The sequence below is a fragment of the Podarcis cretensis genome (assembly GCF_951804945.1).
Source record: "Podarcis cretensis genome assembly, chromosome: 12".
NCBI lineage: Eukaryota > Metazoa > Chordata > Lepidosauria > Squamata > Lacertidae > Podarcis > Podarcis cretensis.
In genome coordinates this window covers 57609101-57635180 of record NC_137181.1, presented here as the reverse complement: position 1 = coordinate 57635180, position 26080 = coordinate 57609101, and the positions used below count along the sequence as shown (strand labels likewise).

The following is a 26080-nucleotide window of genomic DNA, read 5'->3' as shown; positions in this document are numbered from 1 at the left end:
AGGTGGTGAGTGAACACTTAAGGTGTCTCGTAGCTTATGAATAATCTTACTTTGATTTAGTATAGAGAACATGATTGAGGCCTGGTCAATCATGTGTTATTTTAGTTTTCCACAGAAGTGCTGAAGCCCATGTGTCAGCTTACTGAGTAGGATGCTTATAGAATGCATTAGCTGTATGCTTCTTCAAAATACAACATTATAGTTTTCACAGATCATAGATCTTAGATGTTAGATTGCACAATGTTTCTTAGATGTTGGGTTCCATAATTTCTGTTCTTTAGCTGCATCAATTTAGACAACAGAACTGTAGTCAGAGAGGATCTGGCTCAACGGTTTAAATAGCTTTTATATTGAAAGATGTCCCTTGTTGAGACATGATGGTATCTGCAGAAGTGACATGAGATCCTGTCCCTCCCTCAACTCTCCCATGCTTCCTAGAAAATTGAAGGGAGAGGCATGATCTTCTCTGCAAAAGGCCCTGTCAGTGAGAAAAGACCCCAACTCCATCCAGCCCTGGGTTTGAAGGAGACAAGGCCTTGCCAGACTTGCGTGAAGCTTTGACGAAGGGCAGATACAGTGGAAGAAACACCTGTTTGTTTCCTGTTTCTGTTGTCAGTGCTTCCTGCAAAGGAAACAATGCAGCCACCTCTACATCCAGTCTTCTCAGAAGCACAGAGGGCCTGGGAAAGATGTGAGGATTTTTTGTCTCTCACTTGTGAAAGGAAAGAAGACCAATTTCTTCCTCTGTCTCCTCTCTTACTTAGCACACCTCTGTGCAAGGCTTTCAGGCCACACCCTTCCATCCCCAAGCCCTTCACTTGCTAGATGAGCGTGGATGGAATTAGTAGTGAGGGTGGTTATAGTTGAAGACGTTCGGAAATAACTTTAGTTCTCATTTTCAGATACAGTGTTGGGTCCTAAAGAGATAACAAATGAGCTGGGAGAACACACACACAATTCTAACAAATGAGAATTTTCAGAATTCTGGAAAACAGAGATCTTATACATCTCTAGATAAACATAGGATTGGTATCCCAGGATTTAATCCATCGTACTATCACATAAGGAACCAAATGTACACATTGTAGATGGAACCATGCAGACTTCATGGGTGTGTCTTGTGGGAGCCAAAAAGCAGTTCAATATGTTGAAACGACAGTATTGTATGTTTTATAAAATATTTGCTTTGCATTCTATTAGCGATTCAGGTCCTCTCCGCATTGCAAAAACTCCATCACCGCCTGAAGAGGAGTCCCCTCTGCATAGCCCTGAAGCAAGTCCCAATCATACATTGGCTGCTCCTCCTTCTCCAGCACCAGCACGGCCTAAATCTCCCTCACAGGTAGTAGGAACAGAATTAAGAGGAAAATACCAAAAGGGGGCAGGGGATAACCCATCCAAAAGCAATGAAATTAGCCAGTTCTTCTAAAAGCTTGGCCTTAGCAACCAGCTAATTTCCATCAGAATTACTAGAACCTAAATATTGGTGTGGAGAGGAGGGTCCAGAGGGAGCCCTTGTCTTATCACTTCCTGAAATGAGAGTTAGAAATCTGATTCCCATCACTTACCCGCCTTTGTTCTCCATTTGTCCCCCATTCTCAGCCCCCAACTGGTGGTAGCTATGTTTGTTGACCCTTTGCTCTTCCACTTCCTTTTCTAGTCAGGGAAGAACCTTTTTGATGGGACCAGTGTTCCTAGAGGACCTGATAAGGTTTCTCAAGGACAGCGCCATCTTGAGCAAGCTGCTGGTGCTGCTGCTCCAGAGAAGCCTTGTGATGACACCAGCACCATTTTGGGGAAAAATGCCCTACCCAAACAGGAAGAAAAGGAAGCTGGCATGGTTGCGCTGGCAGCAGTGAAGGATGGTTGAAAGGAGAGGAGATAGTGAGATCTGCCCATCTCTTTCTTACCCCTCCATACTGCAACGTGCCAAAGGACATCTGGTTACTTTGGGGGGTATTTATTCATTTTTTAAAATCAAAGGAAATCTAAAACGTTTCAATCGCATTACAAAGAAAAGGACTGTTACCCCATTACAATTACTATGGTGAAATGTCTGAAGGCTGCCAACTGCATCTGGCTTCAATCCAAACAGTGGATTTACTATGGCTATTTTTATCCGCCTGGTATAAAAGGAATATAATTTCCTTTCCTGCAGGGTAAATGTGATTTGATTTCTTTTGTCAGTGGCTCTCCGCTACTTTGGAAGAAATGTGTCAGCACAGCATGCTCATCACAGCTGGAGAGATTCTGGCTTGAGCACGGACAACCAGCTGGAATTTATAATAATGTTCTGACCTGCACAGATCTAGAGAGTATGCAAAATATGCTAGCATTGTTTTCCTCTCCTAGTGTCAAACATTGCCACTGACTTTGATTGGTCATTATTTTACAGTCTAGAGGCTGTCACCCTCAAGCATTAATATTTTTACGGGATTTTGATGCCTTTAGATATGTTTTAAAGAAGTAAATTGCCACGTCATGTGTTCAATTACTTGGAGATTTTTCTACACTGAATGATCATACTCGGTGGCGTGTAGAACAGTGATGAGAACTGGTCCTCCAGATGTTGCTGGACTACAACTCTCATCATTTCTGACCACTGACCACTTTGGTTAGGGATTTCAACTGCATTGGGAGGGGCCATGGGCAATTCATTCCTGATGTAGAAAATCAGGAAGCGAGATCCAACGGTGGCTTCTTGTCTGTGCAAGGGCCCATTCCATGAATGCAAGGGCCTTCAATTTTGCAGGGCCTTCTGCAAATGGAACGTGGGAGGTGATTTTCATTGATTCTGCCTACAGTTCTACTTCCCAGTGGTGGGCTTGGAACACTCAAGTTTCAGCAGTGCCCTCTGCAATTCAAAAATTTGGTGCCCTCTTGCCTACTTGGTTTTAGGGTATTTGGTGGTGTCTTAAAGTCAAAATTATGCAAGGCTGATCAGTCCCAGGCTTGAAACGTTGACAGATTTGTGTTTATTTCACCCCTTTCACAAATTATCTGAATCTTTGCCTTAAAGATTACACTTCCTGATGTGATTGTTTTTTTGTTTAGCTGAGGAAAGGACCTCCAGTTCCACCGCTACCTAAACTCACACCGACAAAAGAACTGCAGCAGGAAAATATCATCAGCTTATTTGATGACAATTTTGTTCCAGAAATAAATGTGACAACTCCTTCACAGGTGAGTCAAGGCCTCAATAGATTGCTCCAGCCATTTGACAAAAGCTGTTCCTTAACAGCTTCAGGACACCTCTCCTACTTATAGTCTCTGGGATAGTCCCTGTTTATCCCTACAATAAACCTAAGGCTGTGAGTTAATGAGTTGATCTATGTATTTCTTGGCTGATGAAGAACCTGTGGCCCTCTAGATGTGATTGGGAGTGGTAGATAGATAGATAGATAGATAGATAGATAGATAGATAAATTTATTGTCATTGTCCGTATATACACAGTATACACAACAACGAAAATCAAACACCCAAGACCGGATTCACATACACATTTGCACGTATCTCCAACACTCTCATCCTATTCAGACATAATCTATTAAAACATACATAATCCATAATATATAATCTATTAAAACATACATAATCCAGAATATAACACAACCTATTAGAAGCATAGCATAACCTAAAACCTTTCTCATTCCTTATTACTCACTGCTTGCTATTTCTTACAACTGGCCCTGAGATCATTGTTTAGTGCAATCAGAGCTCTTGGATAGAAACTATTCAGAAGGCGTGTGGTTCGTGTTTTCATTGTCCTATATCTTCTGCCCGAAGGCAACAGTTCAAAGAGGTTGTGAGCAGGATGGGTGGGATCTCTCAGGATATTGTGTGACTTCTTCAAGCTGCGAGACGTGAAGATCTCATCCAGGGTTGGTAGTTGGAGCCCAATAACATTCTGGGCAATTTTAATTATTCTCTGTAAGGCTTTTTTATCCATTCCAGAGCTGCTCCCATACCACGATAATATACTATAGGTTAAGACACTCTCAATGGTACTATGATAATAGGACAGAAGTAGGTGCTGGGATAGATTCAATCCTCTGAGCATTCTCAGGAAATACAACCTCCCCTGCACCTTCCTCACAACCATATTAATATTTGCAGTCCATGAGAGGTCCTCAGAGATGTAAGTGCCCAGGTATTTAAAACTACCAGAGTTGATTCCATAGCAGCTGTGTAAAGGGAAAGATAAGTATTGCTTAAAAGTCCTCAAGAGCCTCTTCAGGTACTCAGAAAAAGTATTTGGCCTCAGGACTTAGCCACACTTGCTTTTTACTCTGCTCTTTCCAGGCCCAAGTCCACACTTTAAAGCTCTGCATCTGAGCATGTTATTTGTTGCTCCAGAGCTTTCCCCACAAAAACCTGCTCTTTAGTGCTCAACCAGAGCAAACATCAATTCTGTTTTTCCACAGACTGCTGTTTGCTCCAGGAGAGCACTAGAGAGCAGGTATTCGCAGAGAAAGCTCTGGGGTGAAAAAAGGGGCACTTGGACATGAAGCTTTAAAGTGTGGAAAGAGCGGAGGAAAGGCAAGTGTGGATTGCCCACAGTCTAACATGCTAAGTTCCTTATACCGTCCATTCTGTTTGACATAATCTTTATTATTGTGGATACTTTTCATAGAAAAGCAGTTTGTAAATGCAAGCAATAAACTTGCATTTGAGGGAGAGGTGGCAATAAAGCATAGTTTGTAAAGAGGTGGTTGAGGGATTGAGGATTGGGTAATCGTTCTGTGGTATTATGGCAGTGGACAATGCTGAATTGTAACTTTTGAATAAATGTGTTTTAAATTTTTAAAAATTGTAAAGATGTGGTTGTTCAGTGTTTTCCCCTGCCCTAACAGAATGAAGTTCCTGAAGCTAAAAAAGAAGAGTCTTTGTTAGACCTAGACTTTGATCCGTTTAAACCCGATGCAGCAGCTACTGTGGTAACCCATTCACCAATGTCTCAGGTAGGTTTTTCGTATGAAATATTTTAAAAAATATATACAGTTATGAGGCCATCCACCACATAATCAGGGTTGAGGATGCACCACAGTTCCATGAAGGCACCAAGAAAATGTGGAATTCAGGAAATATGCAACCACGCAATCTGGCCCAAACTTATTGGCAGAGACCGGGTGTGGCATGGGACCAAAAATGATGAGGGAGCAATTGTGCTCCTCTGCATAGCATATAAACTGTGTCTTAGAATGATCTCTAAAGGAATGTGCAAATGGCATGTTCGCAGATCTTGCTGACTGTACTTCATGACAATGTCAATTTACCATAACTACTTTGCAGATCTCACGATGAAGAATAATTGAAATGAGTGTTGCTACTGTATTTCTCTGTCCATGTGTATAGGTCTATATTATTCCTAGTAAAAATGATCCATCTGATTTTCTCCAAAATTCTTCTGTATTTAATACTGTTCTGTATTTAAACTGGGCTGCATCAATAGGAGTATAGCATCTAGATCAAGGGAAGAAATAGTGCCACTGTATTCTGCTCTGGTCAGACCTCACCTGGAGTACTGTGTCCAGTTCTGGGCACCACAGTTCAAGAAGGACACTGACAAACTGGAACGTGTCCAGAGGAGGGCAACCAAAATGGTCAAATGCCTTATGAGGAACGGCTAAGGGAGCTGGGCATGTTTAGCCTGGAGAAGAGGAGGTTAAGGGGTGATATGATAGCCATGTTCAAATATATAAAAGGATGTCACATAGAGGAGGGAGAAAGGTTGTTTTCTGCTGCTCCAGAGAAGCGGACACGGAGCAATGGTTCCAAACTACAAGAAAGAAGATTCCACCTAAACATTAGGAAGAACTTCCTGACAGTAAGAGCTGTTTGACAGTGGAATTTGCTGCCAAGGAGTGTGGTGGAGTCTCCTTCTTTGGAGGTCTTTAAGCAGAGGCTTGACAACCATATGTCAGGAGTGCTCTGATGGCGTTTCCTGCTTGGCAGGGGGTTGGACTCGATGGCCCTTGTGGTCTCTTCCAACTCTATGATTCTATGATTCTATGATTCTAAAAAGCTTTACACTACCAGAACTTCACATTCCTGAGACAGAATTCTCTCTCCTTTTTTCCTATATCCTGCTTGCTATTTTGCCCCTGCTCCCTCCTCCTGACAAAAAAAATTCTCCTGTTTTCCAGTATATGTCTTTAGTCTTTGACAGAGAGTTTGAAGTAAATTCCAGTGCTGATTTTCCAGTTCCCCTAATAATCTTGTCCGTTATTAGAGCATTAGAACTCCTCCTCGAACAGTTAGACATTCACAGGAGTTGACAGATATTGATTAAAGTGCATTTGACAGCTGAGTGTCTCATATTTTTCAAACACATTTTCATCCTTATGAAGTGCAGAGGATGGACATGATAGATGATATTTTAAAATATTTAAACTCTGCACATGGAGATGGCTTTGGAAAACAGTTATCAAAATTCCTGAAGAACAAATTTGTTATCTGTAGTTTAGACAAAGTCACAAAGAAGGCCCCTCTCCTCCATGACAATCACCGGCTCCTCCACTTCCATTGAGAAGAACCTGCCCTGAAGATCTTAAGGAGCAGACAGGCTGAGACAGGAAAAGACTGTCCTTAAGAGATCCTGAGCTCAGGCCATATAGAGGAGCTATTTACATAAGATGCATGAGCAGAGGAGAAGAAATCGAAGGCCTTGAACTTGAGAAGCCTGAACAAGTCAAAATTTATTGTACTGTATTGCCCTTTTTTGCACATCAGAAAATTGTTTGACGTGATCCAAGTTGCCGTTTTGCTTGTGAGTCAGCGAAGGACTATTTTAAGAAACTGAAAATCAACTCGGGATGCTTTGCAACAAACTGCAAAGAGAAGCTTCTGTCTGATAGTACAGTTGTGTAGGCAGGCAGGTATTTAGTACATAAAGAAAATGGAATAGACTATGTCACAATTTATTTGTTTATTTCATAAGGTTTTATACACCTCTTGACTGTAAAAAAAGAGCCCCTCAAAGCAGTTTACAAAAAGATAAAAACAGTAAAATTGGGGGAAAAAATTGACAACCCTACTTTAAGAATGCAAAAGTTGAAATACTACTAAAAACAGATTAAAATTGCCCCAAATTTTGAAGCAGACTTGTCTAAACAGGAATGTTTTTAGCAGGCACCAAAAAGGATACAGTGATGGTACCTGCTTGATCTCAGTAGGCAAAGTGTAGGAGCTGCCACACTAAACAACTGAGGTCTTACAAATGGAGAACAGGTCTTGCGTGGCACCTCTAAAGGTAAAGGTAAAGGTACCCCTGCCCGTACGGGCCAGTCTTGACAGACTCTGGGGTTGTGCGCCCATCTCACTTAAGAGGCCAGGGGCCAGCGCTGTCCGGAGACACTTCCGGGTCACGTGACCAGCGTGACATCGCTGCTCTGGCGAGCCAGAGCCACACACGGAAACGCCGTTTACCTTCCCGCTGGTAAGCGGTCCCTATTTATCTACTTGCACCCGGAGGTGCTTTCGAACTGCTAGGTTGGCAGGCGCTGGGACCGAGCAGCAGGAGCGCACCCCGCCGCAGGGATTCGAACCGCCGACCTTTCGATCGGCAAGCCCTAGGCGCTGAGGCTTTAACCCACAGCGCCACCTGCGTCCTGCGTGGCACCTCTAGTAGTTGGCAATTCTGCCAATCAGTTACAGGATTTGCTTGTGCTTTCCTTGTGCATCTCAACATACCTATGCAGTCCTGCAAATTTGGAAATAATCAATCAATCAATCAATCAATCAATCAGGCCTAAATAATTTGCTGTGGCAATATGGTGTTGCCTGTTGAAATCCTGTTTTTGATCTTTGGGAAGCCCCGTATACTAAGGATTGAGGATCATTTCACACCTTGCACTGAATATTAAAAACACAATACGGCATTATTGTACAGCTGCCTTGCTGTTGATCATAGCTCCTGGGGTGTGTCTGTGTGATCCAGCATGTGGTAATGGGTGCTAATTGTATTACATTTTTGATCAAAGCTTGAAACATCTTGGCGTATAGCTTAAAATGTAATGTTATGAACTGGCACTAAGTTCTGCAGTTGCCCTCTTGAGCCGTGACTATTCCCGTAGGGCTTGAGCAGGTTCACTTCCCGCAGAATTATGCCTTAAAAAAGTAGAGTCTGAATCTCTTTTTCCTGGTGCTGTGAACTCAGTGAACCAAGCAAACAGAATTTTGTGAAATGCATTATAAACACACTGCCCCCCCCCATAAGAGAATGTTATGCTGAACTCTATGGAGCACATGAATAACCATGCTACTGTCTAATTATGCTTTGCAGCACATAACAGGGTATACAAATGAGGTTTTCAACACTGTCCTTCTTTCCCCTGTTCTCAGACGCTTCCCTGGGATTTATGGACGGTAGGTTGGTTTCTTTATCTTTGCATGTTGTGTTTTTATTGTTGTTCTTTACTACAGTGCCATTAGTATGCAAGGTGCTTTATGTATGGGCAAGAGAAGAAAGGATGGGTTTCAGCCCTGAGGAGTATGTAGTCTAAATTTTGACAGCAGAGGGAGACAGAGAAGGGGAAATAAATTAGTAACAGGATGACTGGGCAAAAATGCACTTATGTGAAATAAAGAATGTTGCTAGATTTGAGGAGGAAAGACCAAGGGTGACATCCTGCTCTGGTGTCCTGCTTGAGCAATGGACTTTTGCTTGCACAAATAAGACTTGCCTTTTCCCCTCCCCCCTGCTGCCTCCTCCATCCACTTGTTTGCACCCCAAATCTGCTCCAGAGGACTTTGGGGGGGGGGCTTTGGAGGAGACTGAAGGGCAGGAGGAGGGGAGGAAGGAAGGAAGGGTTCTAATAGACCTGCGGATGTGATGTTGGATCTTCCTGAGAGGTTTTCTGTGCCTGCATTTCTATATACCCAGAAGCTTTGAAATTGTCTTCACATAGTGGGATGAGATATCTGTGATTGGCCTATGGTAGCAAACGTGTAGTAGTATTTACTAGGGAAAGAAAAGCATCCCTGCTTAAAAAAAGAAACCATTTCTCCAGAATTGGTTTGGAAAGGTTAATAACTTCCACCTGCACATTAATGATCTTTCCAGAGGCCCGGGGGGGGGAGAGAGAAAATCCCCCCCTTTTTCTCATCCCCCCCTCCCATTTTCCCCTCTCCCCAATTTTTCAGAAACAAATAGTGGGGAAACCCCAAAAAACTGAGTGGTGGATGGGAACTGAGGCTCCTCACCATTTTGTGTGTCTTCTCCCCCCCACCCCAGACTTTCTCTTCAGTTGCAGTAAATGCAGCACTTACTTCAGCCATATTAGTGCTGTAGAATCTGAAACTCAGTCTGACTATTTTCTTGGACTTATTAAGTCTTGGCTTTGAACAATTCTGAATGAACCTTCTTTACCAAGAACCCAAGGAAAATTTGTCTTAGTTTGTCTAGTGTTACAAATCACAACCATGTGGACCCATTCAAATTTAGTTGTAGTGCATGGTTTTGGCTGTATAAAACTGGTCTCTTTATATGGTTAGGATGGTAATTACTGGCATGGAATGTGGCATGAAATGTGGTGTAGATCGTGGGAAGTGAAATTTCTCTCTTGAAGCTTCTCGTGAGAAAATCCTTAGAACAATTTCATTTTATCCTCAGAAAAAGTCCTGGGAGGCTGAGAGATAAAAATTGGTTTGGGTTACCCAGTGTGATTTGAGATGGAATGGGGCTTGACTCAAACCAGGTGGGCTATGCTATATTAGGGTTGCCATATTTCAAAAAGTAAAAAACTAGGACACCCCAAAAGGGAACCCCCAAGATTGTTGAGGACCCTGATCACCTACAAATAGGAGCACTGGGTGTGTGGCAGCAGTTCCTATCATTGCTATACCATACGGCAGGGGCTGGCAACCTTTTTGGATTAGTGGGCACGTTTTGAATTTTGAGAGAGTGCTGGGGGTGTCACTCATAAAATGGCTACCATGCAGTGGGCATGGCATAACACAAAATGCTGCCATGGGGAGTGTGGCATAACACAGAATCGGAAAGACAGCCACTCAATCCTAGTTTTATTGATTTGGTTTTCTTCTGTACAGACAAGCAATGAACTGGTGCAGCCGGTAAGCAAAACTTCTCCCTTTCACCTGCCAAAGCTTCTCTTTAGATAGATAGCTACTGTCTCCAAATATATGTTTCTCCCACAAACATTGCAAACTGTGCTTAAATTCCTTAATTTAGCAGTCGCATTTCATTTCTAAGCTAAAGTTGCCGTAGTAAAATACTGAATTTTGTGTTTTCTCATCAAGACCACCTTTATCTTTTTCATCTTGTTTTTTTCTTTGCTTTTCTGTCTGCCTAAAGCCTGATTCTTCAAAAAGTCTTTCCTTGTGTAACCTGGTCATGGAGGAAAACCCAAACAATTGGTCAACAGAAGATGTTAACAAACCCCAAACTGATCTAGGCTCGCTCAACTTGGGCCTAGATGGTAGTACAGCCAGTGAGAGCCAGGAAGGAGCTGGAGTTCTTCCTTTGCCTTTCCCTGAGGCAGAGCAAGCCTCAACAGCATCATCTGTTGCACTGGCTACTACTACTACTTGGCCTGCTGTAGGCAAGCAAGAGGATGGTGCATCTTGGACAGCTTCTGTAGATGAAAACCAAACCACTTTCCCGGAACCGTACTTGGACACTAGTCACGTTGCAGACAGTGGCACAGATTTGGTGGAGACTAACAAGCCTTTAGTGAGCGAAACTTTGGCTGAGAGGCCTACAGTGGGAACTGATAGCTTTTTGGATGGAAACCCGTTTAATGTGGCAAAGTCAGAAGAAGAGAAGCAGGAAACAGAAGAGTCTTTGTGGGCAAATGTGGAGCCATGTGAAAAGGTAGAAACCAGAGGTGTTAGCCTCAAGAAACTAGACTACACAGAGGAGTTTGAAGAGAGAGATAAAGGCTACACTGAAATAGGACATCTTGAGGCCTTAGGAGACCATGAAACCCTAAAAAGCACTGAGATAGAGTCTATCGGGGATTCAGAACATAATAATGGGCAAGGAGAGACAACTGCTGGCAGTTACCTTCAGGAAATTGGCCTAGAATTTAATGGGGATGCTCTGCTTTCAGGGACAAGAGAAAGAGATGCTGAGGATGTAGTGAACTTAGGGTTGGGGTGTGAGGTGAGTGACGGTAAATCTGTAGAATATAGTGGGTCTGAACCTGAAAATGGTTTCGGTCCCTGGAATCGGGATCAAGGAAGAGAGTGTGTGGGTGGCGTACCACTTTCTGGGAATACAGCCACCAAATGCACACAGGAAAGAGAAATGGCAGGTATTACGGGATTGGCTGACCTAGATGTCAGAGACAAATCTACTGCAGAGGTTGGAAATCCTGTGTGTGATGATGAGTTATGTGGTGCAGAAGAGCCCAATAAAGAGATTGAAGACCATAGCAGCAGCAGCAGCCGCCCTCAAAAGAGTAATATGACTGGTGAATGTCAAGCTACCTTGATGCCCTTTGAGAAGGAGATGGTTCTGCAGCCTGGTTCTGCTGACGCAGCTGGTGCAAACCTTGATAATTCTTGGCTAGGTGATGTGGAAGATAAATTTGTAGACAGGGAAGCATTTTGTGTGGCTGAAGAACTTAATAGTAATGTTAGTTTCCCTGAAGCGTTGGAAACAGATCCCTGGCAAGCCAATTGGGATCCAACAGTTAATACTGATTCCTGGGGGTTTTCTAGTGAGACAAATGGGTTTGATGACTGGCCCTTTCCTCCCAAACAAGACACTGTGGATGGAAACATGGAGATTTCCTGGCCAAGTTTTAATGATAAGTGGTCTACGCAAGATTTGGGAGGTATAGATAACTCCTGGGGAGCTGTGGGTGTAACACCAAGTCATCAGAATCAGAAGGCACCTTTAAAGCAAGGAACATCTGGGGAACAGGCAAATGTTAGCAGCTGTGGAACAAGCAAGGAGATAGGTAGGCCTATGGTCCTGTTCCAAATGGGAAATTCCAGAAATGCTAGCACCGAGAGCTCAACTAGTCCCAAAGACAATGAGACCAACAGCTCAGATTTATCTGAAGATGAAATTGCTAACCGGAGATATGGATTGTTGTACCAGGAAATAGAGGCTGATAAAGAAGAGGTACCTACCCCAGTGTGTAGCATAGTCTAGAAATGAGAGTTCCTTAGGTCATATATACATATATATAACCTTGTGTTTTATGGACAGTCCTTCTTTTATGTTCTCCCCCCTTGCCCTCTTTTGCTAACTTAATGGTCATACGAACATGCCAAATTTGGCAGAGTTCAACCACATAGTTCTACTGGCTGACCAGAAAGAGGTTGGCTGTTGAACACACCATCTGATTTTACCATGTCTCGTTATTTTTGAATTTTGTGTTTTCTAATATGATACATGAACCTCCAGTCTTTTCAAACTCTTTAATGTGAATCACTATTCTTTTTCTTTTCCTTTTTTTTAGCCATTTAACATAGCTTCATACTGCTTGTCAGAAGTGTCACTCTTTCCCTTCACTTTTTATATTTTTGATTTTTTTTTAATTGTGCTTTTTGTAATGTGCAAGCAAGAGTTTGTAAAAACATTATTTACTCCTTTTTTATCTGAATGCAAGACTAACAACCATTTTGTTCTGATTTCCAATTCTGCTCAGGCATCTAGCAGCGCTTTTAATGGATTCACACAGGTAAGAAGTCACATTGTTTAAAAGAGAGCATGTCCTCTTGAGACCAGAAAGAGGACTGGAATTTGGGAGCAATGGGATGAAAGATGTATAATGCTCTATTTTCAGGTTAGCAATATCATGCTCAATGGCATAAAGCTAATGCAAATGTAGATTGTAAATAGGTTGGTCATGGATTGGCTGAATGCCAAGGGGTGGTGGGAGGCACCAGTTGGGGAGCCCCCGAGGGAAGAAGGCTCAGAGCCAGGGATTGGTGGTGGGACGACGAGGAGGAGTCAGAGGGAGAAGAGAGAGCAGACTGGGAGGAGGAGGTGTCAGAAGCTGAAGAGGCAACAGGGTTGAGTGAGAAGGAAGAGGCTGTGGCAGAGAGCAGTGCAGAAGCAGACACTGGAGAGGAGGGGCGGCAAGAGGCAGAGTTGAGACAGGCTGCTGAAGAAGCCAGGGAGTCTCCCCCTCCTGCTGTGACCATCTCCCTTCCCCACTGGTCTCCCAGGGCCAGGAGAAATAGGAAGAGGGTGGAGCAGAGAGACGGACAAGGTGATGATGTCTCAGATTGCTCGGGAAGGACCTGGTAGAGGAGGAGACATGGGGAAATGTGGGAAGACCTTTGGTCCCCACAACTGCCTCATTAGGGAATATCTACCAGGAAGAGCTGCTGTGCTCACTAGGCCCGTCCTCCTGATCTGTTTTCTTTCCTGAATAAAGAGTTAACTTCACTGATACCATCTGAGTTATTATTGACCTGCTGTCTGGCAGTTGGCTTGGGTATTTGTTTGAAAATGTGTTTAGCTAGGAGCTTCCTTTCCAACTTGCTTCCGCCTGGCATGTGGCCTGTTTTATAGCTTCAGAGCTTTGTTGGTTCTGTGCTGTTTGTATGGAGCTTGTTGTTTTACTGTACTGCATTCAGCATGAATAATTTTTATTTAAGCCTCTAATACAATGCCCTGGAATCCATTATTCTGAACAGCAATCTAGAAATCTAGTAATTACTTGATTAAATCACATTCAAAAGGCAGGTATTTAACATTTTCATCAGTTTTCCCACACCTTCTTTGCTGTATGAATGTTAATTAGCATGGCTATGGTCATAAAACTGCTTGCAAAAGAAAAGCGGTTTGAAGTTTGCCATCTCGCATCAAATCGTCTAAACTACCGAGTCTCATTTTTTACCAGCTAGTAAAGTTTTATAGCCTACCTTTCGATCACACCATCTTCAAAGAGGCTTGCAACAGATGAAACATAAGGCCAGGCTAGCTTTCTTCTTGCTATGATGTCGTTGTGTGTTTTCATATCAGAACTTGTCTGTGAATGAAGCTATTGGTGACTGAACTTTCAAATATGCGTCAAAGATGAGTGCAATAACAGAAGTGAAATATACTCCTTGCATTCATATAAGGAAGTTGCTATTGAAGAAAACCCTGATACCCTGAAGTAATATAAAATCTTCAGCAGCATTTAGTATTGTCTCAGTATTAATTGAAGTTGGTAACAAACAAAACTTGATTAAATCCAGCCAAGGGTAATACATGGCTCTATTGAAAACAATAGCAAATGTCACGTGGGATCCTATAATGGTGGGTTTTGACAGGGAAATAGTTTCACAAACACCCTGCAAAATGAAAAAGCAACTTGCAAATGAATAAAGTGCTCAAGGGTTGCTATGCTAATAAACAAAATATAATTTATTTTATATGGCATCCATAAAATGAAACCCATCAGGTTAATAATATAAATGTTCTGGATAGAAACAATTTTTAATGGAGTCTAATAATTTGCAAGTCCTAGAATGATACATTTGATCGTAAAAACCCACTTGATTTTATATAGACTGATGAAGCAAAGGTTTTGCAGATTACAGTCCCAATTCAATCTTAGAAAGGCCAAAGCTGTTTTGACTGCCATCTTTAAACAATGGCCATCTTACAACATGCAACATGGGGGGGGGAATCAAGTGGACTTCTAAAATTCAGTCTGAGGACTGTGGAGTGGAAAAAATTAAATAAAACAAATAGGCAAAACAAAACTCTGCTGCTTTGGGGACCTTTGGATAGAAGAGTGGGATATTAAGCAGGTATAAACCAACAAATTAATGATCATTATGTCATACATAATTGGATTCTGGGACAATTTACAAGCTTATCCTTAATTTTCTGTGTACCCTTTTCCTAACCCTATATCCTTAGGATACTTCCCTATTCTCAATGCAAGCAAGCCAGAATGTGATGGACAACTTGGTAAGTTGCTGTTTTTGTGCCATTTGTTAAAATGGGCATTTCAGTCCTTTCTGTTCTCTGTTATTTGTGAGGCCTTCTGCTCCATTGACTTGCATTCTCTGGTTGTATGGAGTATGGAGCACGAAGAACATGGGCTAACCAAGCAGACTTGGTTGCATGGCTTGTGGAAAGAGTCTTGGCAGGTCCTGCTTTCGGAAGAAGCACATGGTGTGCTGGGCTCTATGTGCCCAAACCGATATACTTAAAATGTGCAACAACAAATTATGAGGCAGCAGGGTTAGTAGCCTGGATAGCCTTTCCCTCCACAAACTTGTCAAAACCTCTTTTAAAGCTTGTCTCTCTGCTCAGCCAATGTGGGGAGAGAACAGGTGAACAGTTAGTGTGCGTCTCCTCCTGCCTTTGGAAGAGAGCCAGACTCATGGGGAAATGAAGCGCAAGTTATTCCGTCCCGTTCTTTCTCAGACTTTTGGGGACATCTTACGGTAACAAGGATTTTTAGGAGTGTACAGTGGACGCTTGGGTTGCGAACATGATCCATGCGGGAGGCACGTTCACAACCCGCAGCGCCACGTCTGCACACGCCTGAGTCATGATTTGGTGCTTCTGCGCATGTGCCAAGCGCCGAAACCCGAAATAACCCGTTCCAGTACTTCCAGATTCGGCGCAGTGCGCAACCCGAAAACGTGTCTGTAACCCAAGGTATGATTGTACTGATCCTGGTCCCACAATGCCCGGCATTCTTTAATGCGTGTCATTTGTTATCTACCTTTCAAAAAACAAAACTCTCCATCACATCCTGAATTCAATAACTGAAGGCTGAGACGGAAGAAGCTCCACCTTTAGAGCCCCAAGCAGAGGAAGCCCCAAGTGCCCCAGAGATGGCTGACACTGCTCCCGAGGCAGAAGCCCAGCCTGCAGAGGCTGCTGAGCCAGCGGCTGACGCTGTGGTGAGTGACTGGTACTTCAGGTGCCCTCACACTCGCCCAAAGAGCCTTGCCATGTGCGTACGCATCACATTTCATCCCGCCTTCTCCATTTTCACCTTTCTTGGGCTTTAGAGCTGGTTAATGCAAGAGTCCAGGTTCAACAGAAGGGGCAGTTTCCACCGGGGCTCTGGACTCAGGGAGACCAAAGTTCAAATTCCATCCTCAGTTTGGGCTCTCAATGGATCTCCTCTTGGACAAATGACTTATAAAATGGGTGACTTGAATCTGAGAGGGTTGCATGTGGCTAGGGGTCCCAGAGAAAAGATGCACTTTCATATCTGATCGATAGATAGGTGTTGTGTATATTGTTTGCATTTTGCATTTAAAACAATGCTCAAGGCGGCTTACAATATGGACAGATTGACATAGTTACAAACATAGCAAAGTATTCATAAGAATAAATAAAACACAACAAAGACTACATAACCAAACTGAACAATTTCCACATAAAAATAAAGATACAAAAAATTAATATCAGTAACAGCAAAAACTCCTGACAAACCTTCCCCCCAAATACCCTAGTCCTTGCTGGGCAGCAGCAGTTATGAAGTCCATCAGGCCCTGCCCTGGGCCAGGTGGAGAGAGGCAGGAACAGGGCCCTCAGGTGTCAGGATTGATGGCGTTGCATGCCTTTGGTCGGGTGTCACTGTGCAGATCCAGATGCTTGTCTGCATCCCCACCTGTACATCTTAGGCAGTGGCTAATATGGAGACCATACATATAATTTGAACCATTGCATGTCATGAGATTTCAGGTGTTGCATCAACCATCTGAGCACTGCAGCATGGACATTTGGGGACATTTCATATGGGGGCTGCAATGGCTCCACTTGACCTTGCTGCAAGAGGAAACCACTGCTGTGAGGATGAATTTATGCTAGAAAGCCCCATGCAATTGTTTTTTCTTGGCATTCTCTCACAACACAACTTTCGTATGGGTGCTGCTCACACACAGGGCTGGTGCACGCATAAAGGTTCATGATGTAATCATAGCATCATCAGAGATGGCACACTCCCACACATAGAACAGAAATAAAATGCATAATCAGCTGATAAAGTTTTGCGGTTTTGACAGCCTCTGTGTTCACCTGTGGATCACACAGTAACTGAAATATAAGTGATATATATTTATTTAGCACCATCTATGTGCATGGGACGCGGGTGGTGCTGTGGTCTAAACCACTGAGCCTAGGGCTTGCCAATTGGAATGTTGGCTGTTCGAATCCCCGTTACAGGGTGAGCTCCCGTTGTTTGTTCCCTGCTCCTGCTAACCTAGCAATTTGAAAGCACGGAGTGCAAGTAGATAAATAGGTACCGCTCCAGCGGGAAGGTAAACAGCATTTCAGTGCGCTGCTCTGGTTCGTCAGAAGCAGCTTAGTCATGCTAGCCACATGACCCAGAAAAACTGTCTGCGGACAAACGTTGGCTCCCTCGACCTATAGAGCGAGATGAGCGCCGCAACCCCAGAGTCGTTCGCAACTGGACTTAACGGTCAGGGGTCCCTTTACCTTTACCTTTCTTTTGTGCATGGCACTTTTCAGAAAACAGAGATACCCCGTACTTACTCAAAGGTAGACAAAATCTAAGATAGACCCAGAGAAACAGCAGAGAAAGGGGAGAAATAGAGACATGGGCAGGCAGGGGAAGAATATGTGATTATTTCAATCCCACAAACTTTGATACCCTCTAAATATAAGTTTTCGTGTGTGCGCCCCCCTAAAATGTGAACAGTCTAAACCTCTGGGTCAGTGGAAGCTTTTTAGGGTACATCTGGACCAGAACTCCATAGTGTCCATCTGGTGTGTTTCATTATATCCCGTTGCCCCTATGGCGCTCTTTGTGTTTCCAGGAAACTAGCGCTTTCTCTCTCTGGAAAACAAAAATCAAGCCTAAACCTGCCAGCCTTAAAGTGCTCGTTTGGTATAACTGTTAATATCAGGGAGTAGTTTTAGTACGTTAGAAAATAAGTACACTGTTGAAATACAGCAGTTGTTGCTAAGTCTTAAGGTTATTCAAGTGTCTCCAGAAGTTTTAAAGAGAGAGCCTGAAAGGTCTCTTTGCGGAGATAGTTCAGGCTTTGATAAAATTTGGTATATATAGAGACCATATAAAATTAAAGGTACCTCTGCCCGTATGGGCCAGTCTTGCCAGACTCTAGGGTTATGCGCTCATCTCACTCTAGAGGCCGGGAGCCAGCGCTGTCCGCAGACACTTCTGGGTCACGTGGCCAGCGTGACAAGCTGCATCTGGCGAGCCAGTGCAGCACACGGAAACGCCGTTTACCTTCCCGCTGGTAAGCATCCCTATTTATCTACTTGTACTTAAGGGTGCTTTCAAACTGCTAGGTTGGCAGGCGCTGGGACCGAGCGACGGGAGCGCACCCCACCGCAGGGATTCGAACCGCCGACCTTTCGATCGGCAAGTCCTAGGCGCTGAGGCTTTTACCCACAGCGCCACCTGCGTCCCTATAGAGACCACATGGTGTCCTTCAAAAGCAGCGTCCCTGTGCCCTCTCCTTTCTCCTCCAGGAATGTTAGCAGGACTGATGGTGTGGTGTTGCTGTACTGCTCAGTTTCCCACCCTGCACAAGCAGCGCCAAACGCAGTAGCACTTGGAGGGGGAAGCTGCCTGCATGGTGATGCATCCTGTTTTGTATGGGTTAATTTCGAAGAGGAAGATGAGTTCCGGGGTTGGTGCTTTCTGTGGCAGCCACGTGTGGGTTAATGGGAAGTTGCCTTTGTTCCAAGCCAGACTAGTGGTCCATCTACCTCAGTATTGTCTACACTGACCACCAGCAGCTTTCCAGGAACTTTCTAGAAAAAGAGGAGCTGGAACTCACTGTGAACACCTCCCTTGTTCTCTTAGAATGGCAATGGTACCCACCTGAGAGGTGCCGGAATGGAGTTATATCCATTTCTCTCAGTTGCTTCTATGACACCTAATTCCAGTCTTAGAAAGATGCTTTTCTGTTATTCATAGGAAATAAGGGCTTCCTTGACCTGCTTACTGTAGACCATTATTCAAATATATGTGCTCATAAATACATGTGATGTTGCTACTTGTACAATAAAGCTTTTCACAGATACATTTGTGCAACTAACTCACACTTGGAAAGCAAATAAGGATAGTCCAACCTCAGCTGTGACAGCTCCAAAAGAATTAATTATATGAAAAAGGGGGTTATATAACACTAAAATTTTAACAGGACAATGCTGTGAGGTTTCCATAGCAATGAATGCAGCTTTCAGCCACTGATTCGTCCTGGCATCTGGACATGTTTGGAGTTTGTGAAGCAACTGCAAGCAATGCTAGAAATTTTTTTTGTTTTTTGAAATGATAAAGACTGGATAGAATATTCTGGATAGAATATGAAATCCTTTATGAGAAAATTGGCTTGTTAGCTTTAACTGAAGTCTACAAAGCCTCATTTCCAAGGTGTAGTTAGAGGTTTGGAATAACACGATCCAGGTTTAGATTTTGATAGGTGCTACAATTCATAAGCCATGCAATATATTTGCCATTCACACACACGACTTTTACAGGCTCTTGTACAGCTGTACTTCAAGAGCACTGTAAATGTTTGCTGACCAGCTATTTTAAGAGTTCTCCTAAAAATCCACAGTTCAACCAAAATACAGTCTATTTTAAGTCCCATTATTTCAGTGGGGAAGTTAAAATATATACCTGACACTCTCTAGTTCAATAAATAAGCAAATGACTCACTCCATTGATTACAGGATTTAATGATCATCTTCAAAGAAGCCAAGGGCTTTTCTCAGGGCTATAAAAATACTTTGGATTCTGAATGGCTAGGGTTGGTTCTAAAGAGCCAGGATTTTAGCCACTCGTTTTGGAGGGCTGAAATTCAGATTTCTTGACACATTTTATGATGGGCAATCAAGGCCTTGGGATTTTTCATTCTAGAGTCACGGTGCTTTTGTCTTCCACTGGAGTCCAGGGGGAAGCCCTAACCGTTCTCAGCATGTTAATATATTGATAACAACTGTGAGAATATTGTGAAATAGCAGTGGCTTGGATCTTCCTCGCATCATCATTCTCATCATTAAAAGACTGAAATCCATGCTTCTCCTTCATCACCTGCCCCCAACCTCCATTTCTCTACTTGCCGCCTGATCTTCCAAACACGCTTGCATAACATCTTACCACTCGGTGCCATTGCCTAATACTATAAATGCTTCGGATGCACCCCACTCCATTTTCATGCAGTGCTCAATGCTAATATTTCTGACACTGGTGCTATAAACATGTCTCTGGTTTTATGAAGGCTGCCGTGGAGGAAGGGACAAAGGAGGCACCAGAACTTGCTGAGAAAGAGTGTGAGGTATGTATGAGCAGCAGAATGGGTGGTTGTTTCAGGATAAAGGCTAGATGTTGTCCATTTACATCACTATCCAGCCAAAGGGAAGCACTTTTAAGACTCGGACAGTTGATCACATGCTTTTCCTTTCTGTTGAGAAGAGGGTTTCACTTTGCCTGGCTGCACCCTTTGGTTATATCTAATCACGTTGCTTTGTGTTGGTGTCTAAATATTTTGTATCCGTATGCGATTTTATGGCCAGTGGGTGTTTGGGCTGTCATCAGTCCGAACCAGAAGAATTGTCAGGTCTGGGTTGACATCCTGTCGCTTGCTGCAGGGACCTACTGCAACTTTACAACCAATATTGTGTAGATGCTACAGGAGATCTGTAGGAATAATCTTTGGCTTTCTTTGCTCCTGTTGTAGTTACAGATGGATTCTGTAATACAAGGTCCTGATGGAGCTGAGGCTGTTGCTCCTGGAACTGAGGCTGGTGAAGTTGCTGCTTCTGCTGAAGGAGTTGGGGAAAGTGACATAGCTGGCACTGAAGGAAAAGCAGGGGAATCTCAGGTAGTCACCAACATACAAGTGCTTCTCTCCTCGGCTTCTTTTTGTGTGGTTTTAGGAATTCCATCATCCTGCCTACATTCCAAAACTCTAACTACTACTTCAATGGACACAGGTTGCTTCAAATAATTCTGACAATCGTAACTGTGATGGAGAGAATTCTTTTCAAGATCCCTCACCACCCTTCATAATGCCCAGGGTTTCCTGGGAAGGCGTGTCAATTACACAGATTTAAACTATTCTTGAAACCATTCTTGTAAATAGTTTGAGACGATGCAGATTTTTAAAAATATATTATTTTTAATTTGTCTAATTTCTAAATTGTGTATTTTGATTCTATAAGCCTTTGGCAAGCTTGCTAAAGCTTTCCCCACCCCAATATGGGTTATATGTTGAACTGAAATTGTAAAGGGGGTGATTTTTGCACCATTAGATGTCTAATTGCACAAGCTTTTAGTTCTCATATTTGTGGAAGAAATATTAGGCAACAAGGGCATGTTTGTTAAGATTCAGAAATAAAAGGTGGTGCCTATTTTTCTAGGGTCATGAACCAGAAAGCTTTATTGTTACTATCATGCTTCTATAATTTTTTCTATCACCTTTTAAAATAAAGTTCAATGCAGAATATGAAAATATGAGCAAATATTGTCTGTTCACATGTCCTATATAGCTCATTTCCCTGGTACCTCATTCCTCTCTTACTTTTTGGCCTTTGTCAAAGACTATGTCAAAGGCCTTCCTCAGTTACTCATCAAAAATAAACATTGCCAGTTATGGGCACAATCCAGCCCAACCAAAAGCTTTGCTTAAGTGGAAAAGAGAAAGCCAATACACCTTTGAACGGATTTTGCTGGAGTTTTCCTGGTGCAGTTCTTTAGCAAGCTACCAAAGCCCTCTGAAACCGGCACAAGCCGTTGGTTTTTGCCATCTTTAGTATACTAAGCTTTACATCTCCTTGAAAGCACAGGAATTGCAAATGAATTATTGTGTTTTGCTTTAATCATTCTAGCAGTTTTGTAAAAAAAAGGGAAGAAAAAAACCCATTTGCCCCCACCCTATAGGGCTGGAATAATTTTTAGTGCAGATGATGTTGTTCAAACTGTTCTCCCTGGCACCTTTCCCCTCCAAGGAAAACCTCAGCAGCATCCCCTCAGTAGTAATAGAACCTGCATCAAACAACGAAGCCGATGGAGAAGATCACGAGGTTCTAGTGAACGAAGCTAAAGATGCTGCGGAAGATGTTGGTGCTCAGAGTGCTGAAGGCCCAGCTGGTGAAACTTCAGAGGCTGCATGTGAGCCCAAAACCACCCAGTCCGCATCTTCTGAGGAACAGCCTGTATCAGCAGATGACAGCATGCCACCGGGCTTCCGCTTTAAGGTTTAATTGAGTGTTTATTTATTCCAGTTTCCTTTGACACTGCATCATGACTTGATTGTGGACCAAGATATGCAGGGGCCATTTGAACCTTCCTTATATGCAGAGGCCATTAAAAAATACAGTTATATCCAGACCCCTTTGTGAAAGTTTGACTTTCACAGTCTACTAGTAGGTGAGCAGGCCCATGTCAAGTAGTTATGTTGCCAAGAGCATGTGGACCAGCTAGCCCTAACCGTTGCACAATCAGGTTTCCCAGTCATGTGAAAACCTCTGTCCCTGCTGACATTCAAGCTGTTGGTGTGGATGTCAGGGGCTGCAGCTAATTCACATGCAACTTTGGAGGAATGGCTACGCATGCAGACAATGTGCAAAATATTTGAATAGGACTCAGGGCTTGTGAATATGGCATAGTTCCATGGCAGTCCCCCCAACAAAAAAGTTCCAACTTGTGACACAGGTTGCAGCCTTTGACTTTCTCAACTTTCATTCACCAAAAGAATACAAAGAGTTTCTAGGTCCTTTAGCTGGATATACACTTGTTCATTTGTGGGAAACACTTGCTGAAATGTCAAAAACCAGAGGGGTAGCTAAAGATATGCAATAGCTAGGCCTGCAGCTTTAGCACCCTTTGTAACTCCTTGTCTCTCATTATACCTAGCAAATTATATATAAGTAGTGGGTATGGCTAGTTTATCACATACCCTCTTCCTTTGGTTTTCAGTGGCAGGCCAAATCATGTGTCATAGCCTCCATGTAGTTTGTGATTAAGAGGCTATGATACTGATTTAGGTGGCCCTAATCCTAGCCTGGGTCCGGCCTAATCCGGCCCTGGGACGCAGGTGGCGCTGTGGGTTAAAGCCTCAGCGCCTAGGACTTGCCGATCGAAAGGTCGGCGGTTCGAATCCCTGCGGCGGGGTGCGCTCCCGCTGCTCGGTCCCAGCGCCTGCCAACCTAGCAGTTCGAAAGCACCTCCGGGTGCAAGTAGATAAATAGGGACCGCTTACCAGCGGGAAGGTAAACGGCGTTTCCGTGTGCGGCTCTGGCTCGCCAGAGCAGCGATGTCACGCTGGCCACGTGATCCGGAAGTGTCTCCGGACAGCGCTGGCCCTGGCCTCTTAAGTGAGATGGGCGCACAAGCCCAGAGTCTGTCAAGACTGGCCCGTACGGGCAGGGGTACCTTTACCTTTACCTTAATCCTAGCCTTATCCAGGGGGCAGTACTAGACATATCTAACAAACTTTACCACCTGCTTTCAGAAGAAAATATTTTCAGACTATGCCCTAACCTCCACCATATCTCTCCTTTTTCTGCTCTACAGGTTGAAACCCTGCATGATTTTGAGGCAGCCAATAGTGATGAGCTGAACTTGCTCCGGGGAGATATTGTATTAGTAATTCAATCTGTGGCAGAAGCTGATCAGGTAACTTTGATTCTCTGCATTTTAAAATATCATTAAAAAAAAAAAATCTTTATGGCCAAATATTTTGAACAAATTTTCAACTGTAAAAATGTGCCTGCCAGTAGAAATGTGCATTGTTTGGAAATGGAAATGCTGTAAGAAATAAAATCAAAGGGGGTCACTTAGGTTGCTTCCAGATTGCCTGTTTATTGAGCATACATCTTGGTGTACGCTTATTTAATTTGTTTGTGGGCATGTTTTATGATGTTGTGTCAAGTGTTATCCCACTCCTATAGGGCAAATGATGGGAACATGCACTGATAACAAATATCAAATGGGGGGGGGGCTTGTTTTGTTCTGCAACAGCACCAAATCAACTTTAATTCAACTTCCTGAATTTGCTGGTATATGATTGAGCCCCACCTGAAAAGAGCGGTTGTCTGGAAGCGCCTTTACAGTGAATGATAGCCGCTTAAACTGACTGGAGATCTACCATAAATAATTTGCTTATTTTGGCTCAGAAATAATGTGAATAGACTGGAAAAAAACACTGCCTTTCAGATGCAGGACTTTTTCTCTGCCAGGCAAAGCCTTTTGACGTCTTTAAGCAATACATATAATTGTGACTTTTATAATAGAGGCATTTGAAAACTGGAAATGTTTCTCTCTCTCCTTACAGGAAGCAGGATGGTTAACGGGGATTAAGGAATCTGACTGGCTTCAATACAAGGATGTAGCTACTTATAAAGGACTCTTCCCTGAAAACTTCACCCGTTGTTTGAAGTAGTTCTCAGCTCAGGCATAATATACGTGGTAGGAAGCTCGGTCCTTGCATTTTGAATTTCTCCAATACACAGGAGCCCACCTTTATAGTCAAGCTGTCATGGTTTACAGACTGGTGCCAGACAAAAACTTGGTGACACATATCAAATGAGCATGACTGCAAGAAGTTAAAGCTAGCATATTCTGAAACAGTATGTGGAAAAAAATGTCCTTATTTGTTCACTTTTACGTGGCAACAGGTTTGTTTGTACTTTGTCAGAGCTATGGTGATCCTGTAACCTGATCCTTTCCCATGCAAATCTTGATTAGCCTCCTCAATACCAGAACCTTAACTTCTCTGCACTAAGTGTATTGTATTGAGTTGCTGCACTGCAGAAGACTTGATTAGTAAGTAATCCTGTAGTACTGAGGTCAAGCTATTTTAATTTGAGTGTGTTTTTAAAAAAACCTGCAAAGTTTTTCAATGTTATTTTCAAACGTACATACATACAGACATACAGACAGACACATGAAGATGCATTGTATGTGTATATAGAGCATAAGAATCATAGGTGGCCAACTAGAAGCATATGTGCCAGAGTGACATTGACAGCAGGAAGGAATTGAGGTAAAGCTGGACAGGAACTGGAGGATGCACACATCTGGTTATGACAGTAAGGCTACGCACGCCTGCTTGCTGCCTAGGTTAGACTAGAAGGAAATGCCACAATGGGTATGAGTTGCTTATGTGCCCTAAAGCAATACTATCATACTTTGGCCTTGATTTATGGCATGTTCCCCAAAAGGTTGACCACCACTGATTATATGCATTTGCACATATCTTACCCAACATTGTAGTTCCTTGATGTAGTATTTGTTCATACAGGCATTTGCTCCGATTGTCTGGCATTACAGTAAAAAATGTATGTTCCAACTGGAAACTAGCTGCTCCATTGCCAAAATATTAAGACAGTAATATCTGCATTTGTAATGCAAAAATCATCATTCCAAAATGACAAAAATGTTATCAAACTCAAACCTGCTAAAACACCAGGGAAGGCATGGCTCAATCGCCTATATATTACCACCTGCTATACCTAGGGATAAGATAATTATGATAAAGGGTGTTATAATGCTAATTTTCTTACTTTAAAAATTGAATGGGTTGTATGACTAAATAAGATGCTAATCTAAGGAAAAGATAAACACAATATATTTTCACTATTATGTATTTATGCAGCACACCTTCAACAATCCCTTGAAAGTTTAAAAAATGTATTCTGTATCAATAAGTCATATGTAACTATTATGTTTTCCAGTGTTGTGTCATTCAAAATAAACCTTTGATCAGCTCCAGAAGCAGCTCAGTTGCTTCTCATCACTTGTATTTTTTCATTTGCTTGTGTGTATTAAATATCCTCCCAGTGCCATCATTATGCATCTTGATGAAAACAAAGCAAGTGGCTACACAACTAGTACTTGCTCTGCAGACAAAAATCTATAATCAGAGGCACAAGGAATGTGGCATGAAGCCTTTGAATGTGAGGTTAGTAAGCAGGAATGACCAAGTCACTGTCCCATATTCATTTGGCACAACCACGACTGTCCTTGCAGCCTTGTGATTTATCTACCTTGCTTGTTTATCAAGTCTCGCTTCTGCAAGAGTTCTGCATCATGGCATCTACACACTTAATATGTAATGGCTACCTTTAGCTTAATTCCTACCTTATCTGAATGCCATGGGTGTTGCTCTGCTATAGTTGTATTCTGGGCTACTTCCAGA

General features: G+C 42.9%; 2 protein-coding genes across 5 annotated transcripts in view; both read left to right on the top strand.

Moving 5' to 3' along the window:
• LOC307199627 (amphiphysin-like) overlaps nt 1-25675 on the top strand; it is an 88410-nt gene extending 62735 nt beyond the window's left edge. For 2 of the 4 annotated variants that reach the window (XM_079947583.1, XM_079947585.1), the window contains 13 exons: nt 1201-1342; nt 3055-3183; nt 4855-4962; nt 8345-8368; nt 10052-10075; nt 12625-12657; nt 14838-14888; nt 15704-15835; nt 20159-20215; nt 20618-20779; nt 21888-22136; nt 23455-23556; nt 24215-25675. In XM_079947583.1, coding sequence (XP_079803709.1) covers nt 1201-1342; nt 3055-3183; nt 4855-4962; nt 8345-8368; nt 10052-10075; nt 12625-12657; nt 14838-14888; nt 15704-15835; nt 20159-20215; nt 20618-20779; nt 21888-22136; nt 23455-23556; nt 24215-24322 — 1321 coding nt within the window. In that variant the 3' untranslated portion in view covers nt 24323-25675. The remainder of the gene's footprint in view (nt 1-1200; nt 1343-3054; nt 3184-4854; nt 4963-8344; nt 8369-10051; nt 10076-12624; nt 12658-14837; nt 14889-15703; nt 15836-20158; nt 20216-20617; nt 20780-21887; nt 22137-23454; nt 23557-24214) is intronic. The other 2 variants (XM_079947584.1, XM_079947586.1) reach the window with 2 other exon arrangements.
• LOC307199634 (uncharacterized protein) lies at nt 10082-12609 on the top strand. Its single transcript, XM_079947595.1, has one exon. The coding sequence runs from the start codon at nt 10356-10358 to the stop codon at nt 12123-12125; it is 1770 nt and encodes a 589-aa protein (XP_079803721.1). The 5' UTR covers nt 10082-10355; the 3' UTR covers nt 12126-12609.
• Nucleotides 25676-26080: the final 405 nt, after the last annotated feature.